The following is a 13,778-nucleotide window of genomic DNA, read 5'->3' on the forward strand; positions in this document are numbered from 1 at the left end:
TACAGGTCCCCAGAATCTCTGAGGCTGTGTTGAGCCTAAAGGATTGATGTAGACATTTAAAAAAGAATAACAGCTTCATTCAGCCAGATAAATGACCAGATTTCACTGCCATGTTGCTAGAATCACATGTGTTGGCAGTACAGCCCAAGTGGACCCAGTATCCTCCCCTGTCGAGACGTCCTGGCCCTTTAATTTGTCTCACACACATCATGTGACAAAATACGGAAGTAAACTCGACAAAATTGATAGAAGATTAAATGATTTCGCAGGACGACTCGGTGGACAGACAGAGTGTCTGTGATGCGTGTGAATCCACAACTCTAGTTAAACTCCACGGATGAAGGATATTGTTCCTCATGGGTCCAACTTTGTTCTTTTTCATCTATTTACTTCCGATAAATCAAGCTTCATTGCCACTAGTTATAAACACTTGGCATTTCGAGAATGCAACTATTGCAGGCAAGTGATACTAATAATAATTTATGCATAACAATTAAACAAATTAGTAAAAAGTGACAATCGTGACGCACGGTTACTAAATAATCTAGATAATAATAATGTAGATAATCTAGTGGGATTGTAATCCTGGCTGTGTGTGCAGCGTGGAGCGCGCTGGTGCGCGCGGGCGGCTCCCCCCTGCACGCGGCCCAGGCGGGGTGCGCGCGCTGCGAGCTCGAGCAGTGTGACGGCAGCGTGGGCTACGGGGGCAGCCCCGACGAGGGCGGCGAGACCACGCTGGACGCTATGATCATGGACGGGTGACTGTTTTCACTTTTCATTCCGCATTTCCTGTATAACATGCATTATGCAAATAATAGCTCATTCTTAAAATGAAAGTCCAAAAGAAGTTGAATTGACGTGTATTTCTTTTTGTAGTTGTGTGAACAACACTTGTATACAAATAACTCCTCTTAAGGTGGTTTGTTGCTGTTGTTTTCCTTTAAACTACACGTCCTCAGTGACACGATGGATGTGGGCGCCGTGGGCAACCTGCACAGGGTGAAGAACGCGGTGGGCGTGGCTCGAGCCGTCATGGAGCACACCCACCACACGTTGCTGGTAGGCCAGTCAGGTATGAACCTTCTCCAGACCGGCTCCACACCCTGGGGCTTCATGCTGTGTCTAGCAGGAATAGCTTATCTACTCCGCTCCCGAAGATGTGTCTTCTGAGCTTTGTCTCGTCTCCTGCACTAGATAAGTGTCTTCGGGAGAACGTAATTATCTGCATTTGGTGTGTTGAATGTGGGTTGAAGGTTGAACACTACAGCAAGGTAGGTTTCAAAGAGGGCGGACTGCTATTTCTTTAGCCTCATTCAGATACAGGTGCTTTTCATGCACTAGATCGGCTAAGACGACAATGCGCCGGTCTGAATACGACTTCCGTCCTTACTATTTTGGTTTTCCTGAACTTAATTTCCCATTGACCACACTCACCATTCACTGCTTCAGAAGATCAACTTGTGCTAGTCCTTTCTGTCCAGTTTTGCTCCAGCTGTAGCTGTTAAAGGTGAAATTATGGGTCCATTTCTCCTTCATGCCTCTACCACCTGCTCACTGGGCTGGGTAATCTCCTCCGGTCTCACTCGAGTGCCTCAGTCAGCCAGAAACACAGGACAGGGGATTTTATAAAATCACCAGCCCCTCTTTACGCTCGATTTGAACAGTTCACTTCACAGCTTGACCCAAAGTGCTCAACGCTGACAGCTTAGTTTAGCAATCTGAAGAGAGCAAAAGGGGGTCACCTGAGAGGTGAGCCGGCTGATCCCAGGCCTGTCATAAACAGGGAGTCTGAGTATCGCAATGCAAGAGGTTTTATTAGATCTGACTGCATATCTGTTAAAAGATGGAGGCCCGTAAATGTGGTAATATTCCGTTTTATTCAGACTTAATTCAATATCGTTTAATTATACATCCTCTGAAAGACTTACTTTGCAGAATTAATTAATAAATTTAAACAAATCTCTACTCACTTTATTCAAGTCGTTTTTTTCTCCCCCTTTGTGCCTGTCTGATTTTTTTTTCAGTTTGTCTTCTGCATGTATATTAGCTTTTGGTTATTTCAAATCCACTTTGTGCAAATTTAATTTGTGTTACTTGCTTTATTTATTCTAATGATCAATTTAAACTGTTCAACTTTCCTGCCTTCTGCAGCGTCTGTGTTTGCTCAGGACATGGGCTTCAAATCTGAAGACCTGACCACCAACACGTCACTCAACCTTCATCTCCAGTGGCTGAAGGATAACTGTCAGCCCAACTTCAGAAAGGTGAGGGGGGGGGGGGTGCTTGGGGTACAGAAGCATTTTTTGAAAGCCAAAGTTTGGAAGAGTTCACCTCATGAAAGTTTTTGGAAGGACATCTAGCTTGAGCCCCAAAAACCTTTTTGTCCAGGTACTTCAGGAGTGCTTAGTTTAGGTGAAGATTATGTACACTAGGCAAGAATCCAATGTTCCTTCCTACTTATATCCTTGTCTAATTCCTCAGCCTTCAATAAGCACTGCTAAGGTTCCATAGTAATTTGTCATAAGATTAGACAAAGGACTTTGGTACCCAAGATTGGGGGAAAAGGACTTTGGCACTTCACCAGTGCTTTTAACTGAGCCAATACTATTAGACTTAAGCTTAGGTCTATTAAAATTCTATCTCCATGCGAACTTCGGTGAGAAGTTTTGGAAGGATATCCAGTTTAATCTCAGCCATAAAAAAATGTACAATGAATAATGCTGTAATCGAAATGTGTGTTAATCTAAATTCATCTTTCTGCAATTTCCTTCAGGATCAATAAAGTTCTTATCTATCTGTCTAATGAATAATTCATCATGGTTTTTATGAAAAATACGATGCTTGATCCCAACATGCTCTTAGAGGTGGTACTTTCAAAGCCCTCTGGAGATGAACGCTTGATCTTTTTTATGTCGTTCACACCGTATAAGATGAAACTGGCTGGGTAGCTGGCCAAGTTAATCAAATCAGTCCTTTCTTAGCCTTGGATAAGTGGTGAAATAAATAAGTGAAAAGTGCAAGACAGCTGACAGCTGAGTTTAGCAATAATTGTATTTTTGATGTGAAGACATTTAAATAACAACATGTCACATTAGTTTTTAGTTTCTCTTCTCTGGTCAGAGCAGCATCATAACATTGCATTAAATAAATTAAATGCATAAAATGATTTTATAGTAAATATTCCGGCACAGTGAAACCAATTAGAAAAAAAAAGTTCTTATAAGGACATAGAGTCCCACAAGAGTAGCTGTTTCATGATTTTCACAATTAATCAGAAAATGGGTTTGCTTTTAATTTGCTTAATTTCCAGAATGTTTTTCCAGACCCTTCCAAGTCATGTGGGCCGTACACGTCTGAAACTAAGCCGGCGTGGAGAACCCAGCAGACACCCAGAATGACTGATGTCCACTCCCATGACACCATTGGTAATGAGCCCTGTCCATGCTAAGATATTAACAGGGTAGATACCACACACAATGGGTAACCACCAGAGGTGGGCATTCCTGGTTCAGAAAGTAAGTCATCACCAAGATTTTGCTCAGGCTATAACTACATGCACAAGGTTGCCCTACATACTATATTGGGTCTCGGTGCCATTAACCGCACTCTTGACCCAAACTTTGATTATGGAGCGAAGGGTGGAGGTTTTGACAGCAGGGGTCCTGAACAGGAGGTGGTTAGGTACCCATAATTCCCAATGCTGTGATACTTGAGTGTTTGAATTAGCTTGAGTGCTCTTGTCTTGATTAGGAATGATTGTGATTGGACAGAATGGTCAGGTGGTTGCTGCAACTTCGACCAATGGAGCAACCCATAAAGTACCTGGGTGGGTAAAACCAACAAAAGGCCTTTGTGAATAATATTGCTTTATTATCCTTATTTTGTGTAATTAACTTTATTTAAACCAATTCATTTATCAAAATGAATCATGAACTGGAAGTGTGTTTGAAGCCAGTCATGGTCTGTCACCCAACCAGGGACAAAAAAATCTGTATAATGTACAGATTAAGGAGAAAATGCGACTTATTTACTGAATAATATTTGAGAGTCAAATGATTTTGCTGCTGAAAGCTGCGTATGTCTGTGCATGGGTGTTTCTTTAGACGCGTGGGGGACTCTCCCATTGCAGGAGCAGGTGCATATGCAGACAGCACAGCAGGGGGCGCTGCAGCGACAGGCCAAGGAGACATCATGATGCGTTTCCTTCCCAGGTAAGTGCTGCTTCTCAAAGCTTACTGGTCCGAAACACAGTTCCTTTCACTTTGACTGTCACATACAAAACGGAGTAAACGTGGGACCCTAATCCAGACTGCTGTCTGATTGGTTAGTTTTTTGGCTGTGGAGTTGATGAGGTCGAGTGTAGACCCCACGACTGCCTGCAGGACCGCCATCTCCAGGATCAAAAAGTACCATGGAGATTTCTTTGGGGCTATTATCTGTGCCAACACAATCGGGGAATATGGTGAGTTTTCATTCCTTCAGTTAAATAAAGGTGTGTTGGTATTTGTAGGTCGGTTCCCTTTGATCGTACCAAACAAGAAAATCTTGTTTCTAAACAAATTCCAACGTGGCTTCTTTGAAATATGAACACAAAGTGAAAGTAAAGATTGTGGCGTCACAAGATGCGATAAGTATGAGCCCTTAATGGCACAATAAATAATTCTTCTGATGATTCTTCGTCTGCCATTATACTGACACCTAGTGGCTTGGCTGTTTCAGCAATTCTCTACAATTCTCTGTTTTAAATTACTCAGTTGGAGTAAATTACTCAGTTGGAGTAATTTCGATTGGGTTGAAAATCACAACTGGCAATATGGAAACTTAAAGTAATTTGATCTGTCACCTAAATTTGAGCTTAACTTTAAAGAAAAGTGAAAAAATGGCTTACTGTTCCTTTAAGGCAATTTTCTTTAATAACCTATATATTTTCTCTGACTGAATTGTTAAGATAATTTATTTTCTGACATTGTGTAATGAAGCCGTCTGGCAGTGTGTAGCAGTGGTGAGATGGACACAAAACACAAGCTGTTTCTGCATTCAAAGGTGCGGCTTGCAGTAAACACCCTGGGTTCAGTGTGTTCCCCTTTATGGTGTTCAACTCGAAGACCAACCGCCCTGTCATGGAGCAGGTGGATTGCTTTTAGCTCACTACAGCAGGCTGCATGTTGGAGTCTTGGGCAGCACTGTTTTATACCATCATACACTGCCAGAGAAACCAGTGCAACGTTACGATTGTTTCTGAATAAGAACTGGGGTATACAAATGTATAGGAATACTTTAACAAATTATCATGTGGTTTATGTCATGTCCATTGGAATCATTTTAGACGTTTTATAAGAACAAACTTTATTAATAATTTTCACAAAGATGTAACAAATTTTCTTTATTTGATTGAATCAGTGAAGGACACTCTCTCTCTCTCTCACTCTCTCTCTCTCACTTATATATATATATATATATATATATATATATATATATATATATATATATATATATATATATAAAGGAACAAGCATTCTTCTGAAGGAACTGTGCAATATGCAAAAAAAAATTTTTTATACAAGCAGCTAATTGGTTGGAGTCCTGAGGCGAGTGCTTATGATTGGACCGTCCTCCATCCACTGGAAGAAGTCACACTGCTGTCCCCGTTTCAGGGGACACACGTAAAAGTTGCGTCCATTGTTCGGTCCCAGTATCAGGACTGTCCTCATCAAATTGCGGTTGCCATGGTGACATGTGGGCGAAGTGCAGGTCTGCCCATTGGTACCACAATCACATTTTTTTTTATGTACAAGTTAAGAATAAAGATTCCATCAAGCATAGCTGATTGTTTACAATTAATGGGTTTTCATGAGTTAAACGTCATGTATATTTCTGTGTAAACTCATCTAGACTATGTTAACACTCTTCTTTTTGGTTTACCAGAGAGGGTACAAATGAGGTGATAGGAATTTAGGAATCGACTGCACTGGCCTTCTGTGATTTTTTTATTACTTTCAGATGCTGCATGGTCTCATCACTCAGTATCCAGAGTGATTATTACTAGGAGTGACCTGCAATAGTCGCTGATTCGACTATTCGATTGGAGGACCCCTAGTTGACTATGAACTTCATAGTCGAATGTACCATTCTGACTGCATGGGGGTGCCCAAGGACGCTGCTAAGCATTAGTTGTTACACATGAAATGCATTTGTTTTCGTTATATATAGCCTTTTGTCAAATAAAATCATCCTAATTTCTGTTAATAAATATTTTTTAATGATATGTGCGCATTAACAATAGACATCTTCCTTACTACACATTAATAAATCACACCCTGCAGTTGCACAATCCAAATGAGCGGAGCTGAACACGCTACAGGATACGCAGCATCTGCCGAGTTTATAATGGCTACTAAAAAAACTTCAAAAGTGTGGGAGTATTTTGATAAAGATGAATCAAACAAAGTAAAGTGCAAGTTATGTCATCAACGTCTTTCATTTCACACAACAAACAACATGGCATACCATTTAAAACGCGTAAGGTTCAGCCGTTGGTTGTTTTGGTCATGTCGTCTCGGCAAGTAGGCCTATAAACATTTTTTGTTGTTGTTTGCTTTTTAGACCCCGTTAATTGAACCTTTACTTATATATTTTTTGCTGTTGTGTGGCAAATTGTTTTTATATTTCCAGGCAGGCATATTTTATTTAAAATATTTTTGACATTTTGCACAGTGCCTGTCTGACAAAGTTCAATATGCGCACTGACGGTTAATGTCCTCTAACATTTCATTAAAAAAAAAAGTAAATAAATAAAAGCTGAATAAAGCCAACCTACCATGTTTAATCATTTATCTGAGTGTTTTAGGTTTTTACTTTGAAGTGGAAAAAAGTCCTGAATGAGAACGGGATCCTGTTTAAGGAGCTCTAGATAAAAAACCATGATTCGACTATTAGTCGACTAAAGGGAAAATCTGACAAATCAGATTCGACTATGAAAATCCTTAGTTGAATACACCTCTAATTATTACATATATTCACCAATGCTACATTGAGTGACTATTAGATATGTTCCCTTCAATACTTCAGTGAGCACTCGGTATGTTCCCTTAAAAGCTCTCAGATCTACCTACAGTACCATGCAGGTTACACCTTCTGGTAAACTAAAGAGTGACCTTTTTTTTTTAAATAAGGCTGTAATCTCTTGAATTTCCTTTGTAGTGTCTTGAGGTCTCTTAATGAATGAGACACATTTAAAAGGATGGATTAGCTTTTAATGAACCCATGATTCATTTATGTGATATGTTGCCCTTGGACTTTTTAATTTTATTTCTTTGTCTTTTTAATTTTATTTATTCCATTTCAATGTTCTACTGTGTCAATTTGTACAGCACTTTGTAAACATGTTTTTAAAAAGTGCTTCATAAGTAAACCTTATTTTTAATATTTTTAATTGCAATTGCAATATTAATTGCAATATAATTGCAATATTTCTGTACTAAGCTTCAGTGTAAATGTTGAAGCATCAAGGCAAATGTTTATGTTTGTCTTTAATCTGGTCTTGGAAACTGACAGCTATTTTATGAATAAGGGTTCAGTGTTTTTACCTCAAAGAAGTTGCAGTGGGTTCCTCTGGGCAGAGCACAACTGTAGAAACACCTACCATGGTTCTCACCAGCCTTGGTGACTACCTTCAGGAGACTGGGCTGCCCATGAGCTGTGCAGCAGGGGGTTGTGTGTACTGCTGTGTGCCTCTGGAAACCATTCCTAGATTAAAGGAAGGTAAAACGAAGCAGAGTATTCACACCCGAAATGAAAATTTCTCATGTGGGTTTGGCTAATGTCTTCACTGATTTTTATACGGGATAGCGACCAACTCCCAACCCATCGCCCACAACACACTGGCAGGCTTTCACAAAGCACAGAGTAATTCTCCAAATTAATTTCAACACATCTACACCTTGATGGATGCTGGATGCTGTTTGGCACAGCCCCTCCAGGGAAGGACCCAGTCTCGGTTCCTCGTCTCTTGCTGGGCTGGCTGAGAGACTCGGAGGAGGTTCGTCTGGCAAAATGGGTCTTCACAGGCTGTGTTCCCGCCTCACGCAGGGGCCTGGGCTGCATGCTGGCAATTCCCCCTGCCAGTAGGGGGCTCCACGTGTCTGCTGGCAGGACTCGGAGCCGCTGCAGGCTTGCAGCCCTGGTCCGTCAGCACCAGGGTGGTGTTCCCAACTGTAGCTTGGCAGCGTAGCCTCAGGTTCTGCGGGGGGCGGGAGAAGTTGTTGCAGGGGTAACGGATCTGGGCGCTGGGGAAGGCCGACACCCCTCCGGACTCTACAGGAGCTGCGTGGGAGGAACAGGAGGGATGTGCATTGGTTTTTTTAACCCAGTTTTATCAACATGTTAACCTGTTGTGTTTGTAGGTTCATTCCCCTCTGAACTCCCCTCTGAACAAACATAGTGACTTGGGGGGAAACTAAATATGAAAAAAGCTGATTCAAAACATGCAACTGACCAAAGAGGTCAAAGTTCACTCCTTTTGAAACTCACTCTCAGGTTGAGGTGTCAGACAAGCCTCACAGGACCTGCTGATTGGTTGGTTTATCAGAGTGCAAAGGTCACATGACTATTCCTCTTCCTCTGTTCTGTCGATGTGGCCACTCCCACTCACGTCTCCATGATGCACCCTTAGCAGAGTGGTTTCCTGACCCTGGAGTTTACTGTGAAAGAACATCGATTTACTTCTAAGAGTGAGAATGGAGACTGCAGCCTTTCTTGGAGGAGTTGTGCCAAACACACCACAAACTTCTTCAAAACATCAGTGTGCACATGGCTGATAAAACCCCCACAAGAGGAATCTTGAGATGATGAGCAATTGCTCCTGGAGAATGTTTTTACAACAAAAACACAGGAGTGCAGGAGTGTTCATCAAAAACATGCATGTGTGTGTATCTTTGGACGTCTCACCTGACGTCAACTTCACCTGGATCTAAAGTCTGGCGGTGCTGAAGTATGTCATCCTGCTGTCGTCACCTAGGCAACAGACGGTAAGGGTTCTACTGCCCTCAGGCAGACCCGTTTGTACACCTTACAGAGACGGTCCCGCCGTGAGCCCGTCTTCTTACACTGCCCGGTTCACAAACACAGACAAAGAAGAATCCGGCTGACTGTGAAGCCCTGAAGGCCTTAGATCAGACATGTGACAGTAACAAACTCTGCAGAGAAGGACCAAAGCTTCACGGCTCTGAATCGATGCCTTAACGGATCATTCAGGTGCACCTGGTAAAAGAGGAGAGAGAAACCACACACCGTCTTCACCAGGTGCTCAACCTGCTCCCCCGTCAGCTGGTTCCCCTACGAGATGAAAGAAGAAAGGACAGTTACGGACGTCCCATCATGATTTCAGGGGAGAACCATCAGGGGTTTGTGGAGGTGCGTCTCCACGCAGACCACCATGTCCACCCAGATCTCTCTCTCCTACCACAGGTCACACCTGAAGCGCACCATCAAGAACTTCAACACCTAAACTTCACACCAGCACTATTCACAGTAATATTTCCTTTCCTGGGTTTTGTTTGTGTTCAGTCACTGCATGTAAGATGTAGTAAAATCTTTCCTAATGTTCCTCCGTAATATGCAAGCCTGGGAAAGTGTGCAACACAGCCCGTAAAAGGCATTTGTTTGACTTGAGGCTACTGTTAGTACTGCGGTTTATTGATGACCACTGGTACCAGTGTTACTACGGAAGATCCTATTAAACTCATGTCCTTATCCCTACTGTAGCTGAACGCTGTATCCTCGGTCCTGCCATTCGGTAACCCTTAAACTCCATGGTGACAGTCACCGTGACAACAGGATGGAAGCTGGGGGGGGGGGGCGTCGTTTTTGATGATGTTCCCGACGCCGGGCAGGACAGCCTGGTCTAGCAGGACGTCACACAACATGCGTCTGCTCTCCCTACACACCGCCGCACGAGGCACGCTGAAGGCCGCCGAACACACATCCAGACACACCATGCTCCGAACCTTCTCCACACAGTCCTCAGACAGCCTGCGTCTCACACACAGTCACTAAAAGGTTTGTGGCTTCCACTCCCAACATCTTTCCTTTTAAATATGAGGGTGAATTACTGCATTACATTCTGCCCATTTATTATATTCATTAGCAGATTCAGCTGCTAATCTGCAGTGGGACGTTGTGTGCTGTAGCCCTGGAGAGAGATGGCTTATTAAAGATGCAGTCTGCATTTTATGATTACTATGTTCTAAATCCCTAAATGCATGAGACTATAATTTCTCAAAGACAGATGATGCCATGTTCCTAGCGCATCTCCACAGCGGAGTCGAAGAAACAGATTGTGCACTTGCTGAGACGGATCGACAGAGCGGGTGTTTTCTCCCCCGGATCGCGCCTCTCTGCGGGATTTATACGCACAGACCCATTCATCCCAAAGTGCAGTCTGTAATCCCCTCCCCCAAAATAAACAAACAAATAAACAAACAAACCCACCATTAGTTCACACTGCATGTTACAACACTACATTTTATAACATTCAATAGTTGGTTATACACCTCAAGCTCCAAAGCTTGTACTACTGAAATGACCCAATATAGCTGGGAACCACAATAGGGCGATATGGTGCGTCAGGCACGGGTCAGGGCCGGGGTAATAACTGCTTAAACTACCAATGCTTTAGTTAACGATCTCTCCACAGCTTCAAGGAGATATTACCGTATGCGAGTGAAATCGGTCTGTTTAGACGGCAGTGGAATGACTCGCCTTAAAGCTCTGCTATCAAAATACACGAACAGATCCGTCCCGAGCGCCTGCGCCCCCGTGAACGCGCACCCGCGTCCCCGTGTATACGCGCCTGCGCCCCCGTGAACGCGCGTCCAACGAGACCGTTTTACGCCGCGACTAAAAGTGAAGGAGTCATGAAAACTCATGTTATTTGAGACATGACACAAGTACTTCACCAAATAATACATGAACTTTAGTAAAAATGTAATTTTGAAATGTATTTTAAAAGCCCCACGGTCAGGATGCATGTGTCCCTCCGTTGCGGTTACGCGTATTTCTAACACTGTCTCCCTTTTGAACTTTTGCGCGTTATATTCATCAGCCTGTGCTGAGATATCTCAGGTTACCGTGTTGCTGTTGGTGAAATAGCGAAAGGAGCCTCAGCCACCGCAAACGGAACCCCGCGTCAAGATGCGAGTCTGCGCATGCGTGGATTAAAACTCGCGCGGCTGGATTACACAATTCTCAAAATGCACATATAATCTGAAAGTATTTCTCTTTGCTCACTGCTTTCCCCATTTGCGATTACTTAACCTAGATCAGCATAGAGCAAAAGAGTAATGTTTATGTTAATTATTACCCTATTATGAAAATGAAAGGCTACGTCTCATTCATTTTAGCTCAATTTTAAACTTACATATAGGGTATTTCCCTGAATAAAAACAATCAAACTGTATTACCTGACTTTATTTTACTTTCTACCTTTTTCCAAAAACAGAAAACGTTTTAAAAATGCATATTACTACTATAAAATGACTCACCAGCTTTTGGTTGAGTCAAACCATGTGTGTTATATAGAAACTTTAAATGTGTCTAAATATAATGAGCCACATTTTCTTTAATTTACAACAGAACCTAATTAACATAGGGGAGAGTATAAAAAAACACTTGCAAACTTAAAAATATAAAACCAGAGGTCACAAGAGGAGAACAAATAGAGACTTAGATTAAATACTTAAAGGCAGACAAACACCTCAAAACGCTTTATTCCCCTTACATTTGTCTCAGTTCTGGTGTTGACTTTGTTTTTCTAAGTATTTTATTCATTATGTTGCTACAGTGACTAGTGGGGGCACTGTTGGTCTAGCAGAGTCTCTCACACACACACACACACACACACACACACACACACACACATGCCATACTCCACGATACTCCCAGAGTGCCTCACTCCCCAGTCATGTCGGTGACCACCGAGGGCAGCAGGCCCTTTGCCGCACAGCTGTCCGATGTTTACCTCACGATCCTGGCACTGTTCTGCTGCAAGCTGTTCATCCGGATCACCCTCAACCTCCTCACACACTTCTACATCATCAAAGGCAACCGCAGGGAGGCCGCCCGCATCTGCCAGGAGTTCTACAGCCCAGAGCCCGGTAAGCAGAGCCGATGACGTCACCTCGCCGTCCCGCAGACCCGCGTCCCGCGTCCCGCCCTGAGCTGCCCGTGTGCTGTGGGACATTCGCTTCCTCACCAAGTTCACGTGACCTCGTTTCCACACACACGCTAGGGTAGGGGGGGTTTAAACCTAAACACCAGTGGATCCGTCCGGGCTCCTGTTCTCATGCTTATAGGAAGGTATTAATAGAATTCAGGCCATGTCATCTAATCCCAACAACCCCCCCCCCCCCCCCCCCCTCCCCAACTAACACACACACACACACATATTTATGACGTGCAGTGAACTTGCTCATCCGTACACCAATAGAACAGCACACACAGTCTTTCTGCGCTGGGAACCCCAGGACAGGGGCCTCGGGTTACAGCAACAGAGAAGGGTTCTGAGGTAAACAGAGAGAGAGAGAGAGAGAGAGAGAGAGAGAGAGAGAGAGAGAGAGAGAGAGAGAGAGAGAGAGAGAGAGAGAGAGAGTGAGAGAGAGAGAGAGACACTTCAGAGAGGACGTCTTCTGTGAGTCAGAGATCATGAAGAGTGTTCTCCTCGTTGGACGGAGGAAGCCCGCCTCACACCTGTCAGCTTAAGTAGAGTAGCACAGACACAAAGAGCAGAGAGAAGAACTTCTCCTGCTTTCTGCATCCCAAGGGAATGTTGTAAGGAGAAAGCGTTCTGAAGAGATCCACATTTTCCCCTTTCAACGTGGAATTCTATATAAGCTGGTTAACCAGCCAAGGTTGGTGTAATGAGTTAACACTCAACCTCATAACTGATGGCATTCTGAGAAATAGAAAGATGTTTTCTTACGAGTATTTATTATTTATACATGTAAAATATAAAGATGTTTGCTTTCAGATACAGCTTTAGTGCATGTGTTTTCTTCTCTGCTGGATGGTTTCGGTGATGACGTGTGAGGAGTGGTGTTGACACAGCTTTACTCACTGCGGCTGGAGATCTCCCAATAGACGGTCTATCTAGTTTTGGCTTAAAATCAAACAGACATGCAATAAGCTGGCTATTTCTCCTCAAGCTCAAATACACAGAGCACTGGGATGTCACAGGCCAGTGCTATAGTCCAGATAAGAAGAGTCCAGTGAGGGGTAGACAGGCAGTGAGTGTTAGACAGATAATGGGAAAGACTCGAAGTGATTGATAGACAGGCAGTGTACGTTAGATTGATGGTTAGTGTCAGACTAGCAGTGATTGCGAGACAGGCAGTGAGTGTTAGACAGATAGTGTTAGACTGAAGCTGTCTGTGCTCTGTCTACAGTGCACATTTCTGTAGCGAGAGATGAAGGCAGAGCATGATGATGATGATGACGTTTGGAATGCAACTGCGGTTATTCTGGACATTGACTCAGGTGTGTATTGGGCGTTCACGCAGGTGTCGGGACGTTGTCCTGGACATTGGCGCAGGTGTGTATCGGGCATCCACACAGGTGGACTGCTGTGAAGCCATAGGCTGCTATGGCTGTGATTTGACCTCTATGACCTCCCCCGTGTGGGCTCCGAGCGTGACGTCACTCTTAGACGTTGTAGTGCATGGTGGAGATATGCTACTTCTTGTTTGTAGGGTCATGGGCTGATCGCTCCCCTCTACATGATGCTG

At 43.4% G+C, this 13,778-nt stretch overlaps 3 protein-coding genes across 6 annotated transcripts in view; 2 read left to right on the top strand and 1 right to left on the bottom strand.

The window, feature by feature from the left end:
- The first annotated feature begins 239 nt into the window (after positions 1–239).
- On the top strand, positions 240–6,812 carry aga (aspartylglucosaminidase). The gene is made up of 9 exons (XM_077021107.1): positions 240–459; positions 602–758; positions 960–1,072; positions 2,152–2,264; positions 3,311–3,425; positions 3,751–3,826; positions 4,104–4,211; positions 4,329–4,462; positions 5,044–6,812. Exons 1-9 carry the CDS (start codon positions 357–359, stop codon positions 5,142–5,144), a joined length of 1,020 nt encoding a protein of 339 aa, XP_076877222.1. The 5' UTR covers positions 240–356; the 3' UTR covers positions 5,145–6,812.
- neil3 (nei-like DNA glycosylase 3) lies at positions 5,517–12,154 on the bottom strand. The gene is given in 12 exon segments (XM_077022905.1): positions 5,517–5,753; positions 7,587–7,746; positions 7,940–8,082; positions 8,084–8,322; positions 8,530–8,699; positions 8,947–8,980; positions 8,983–9,054; positions 9,057–9,105; positions 9,259–9,333; positions 9,807–10,035; positions 10,307–10,438; positions 10,759–12,154. Coding segments are annotated over 12 exon segments (1,656 nt in total). The 5' UTR covers positions 10,926–12,154; the 3' UTR covers positions 5,517–5,567.
- The window catches only part of asb5a (ankyrin repeat and SOCS box containing 5a), a 5,054-nt gene continuing 3,214 nt past the window's right edge, over positions 11,939–13,778 (top strand). Inside the window, exons 1-3 of one of the 4 annotated variants that reach the window (XM_077021111.1) lie at positions 12,662–12,905; positions 13,440–13,530; positions 13,743–13,778. The exon at positions 13,743–13,778 is cut by the window's right edge and continues 44 nt beyond it. In XM_077021111.1, the coding sequence (XP_076877226.1) occupies positions 13,461–13,530; positions 13,743–13,778 (106 nt within the window). In that variant the 5' untranslated portion in view covers positions 12,662–12,905; positions 13,440–13,460. Of the gene's footprint in view, positions 12,153–12,661; positions 12,906–12,973; positions 13,531–13,742 lie in introns of those variants that run through there. The other 3 variants (XM_077021108.1, XM_077021109.1, XM_077021110.1) reach the window with 3 other exon arrangements.

This window comes from Brachyhypopomus gauderio, chromosome 11 (genome assembly GCF_052324685.1).
Source record: "Brachyhypopomus gauderio isolate BG-103 chromosome 11, BGAUD_0.2, whole genome shotgun sequence".
Lineage (NCBI taxonomy): Eukaryota > Metazoa > Chordata > Actinopteri > Gymnotiformes > Hypopomidae > Brachyhypopomus > Brachyhypopomus gauderio.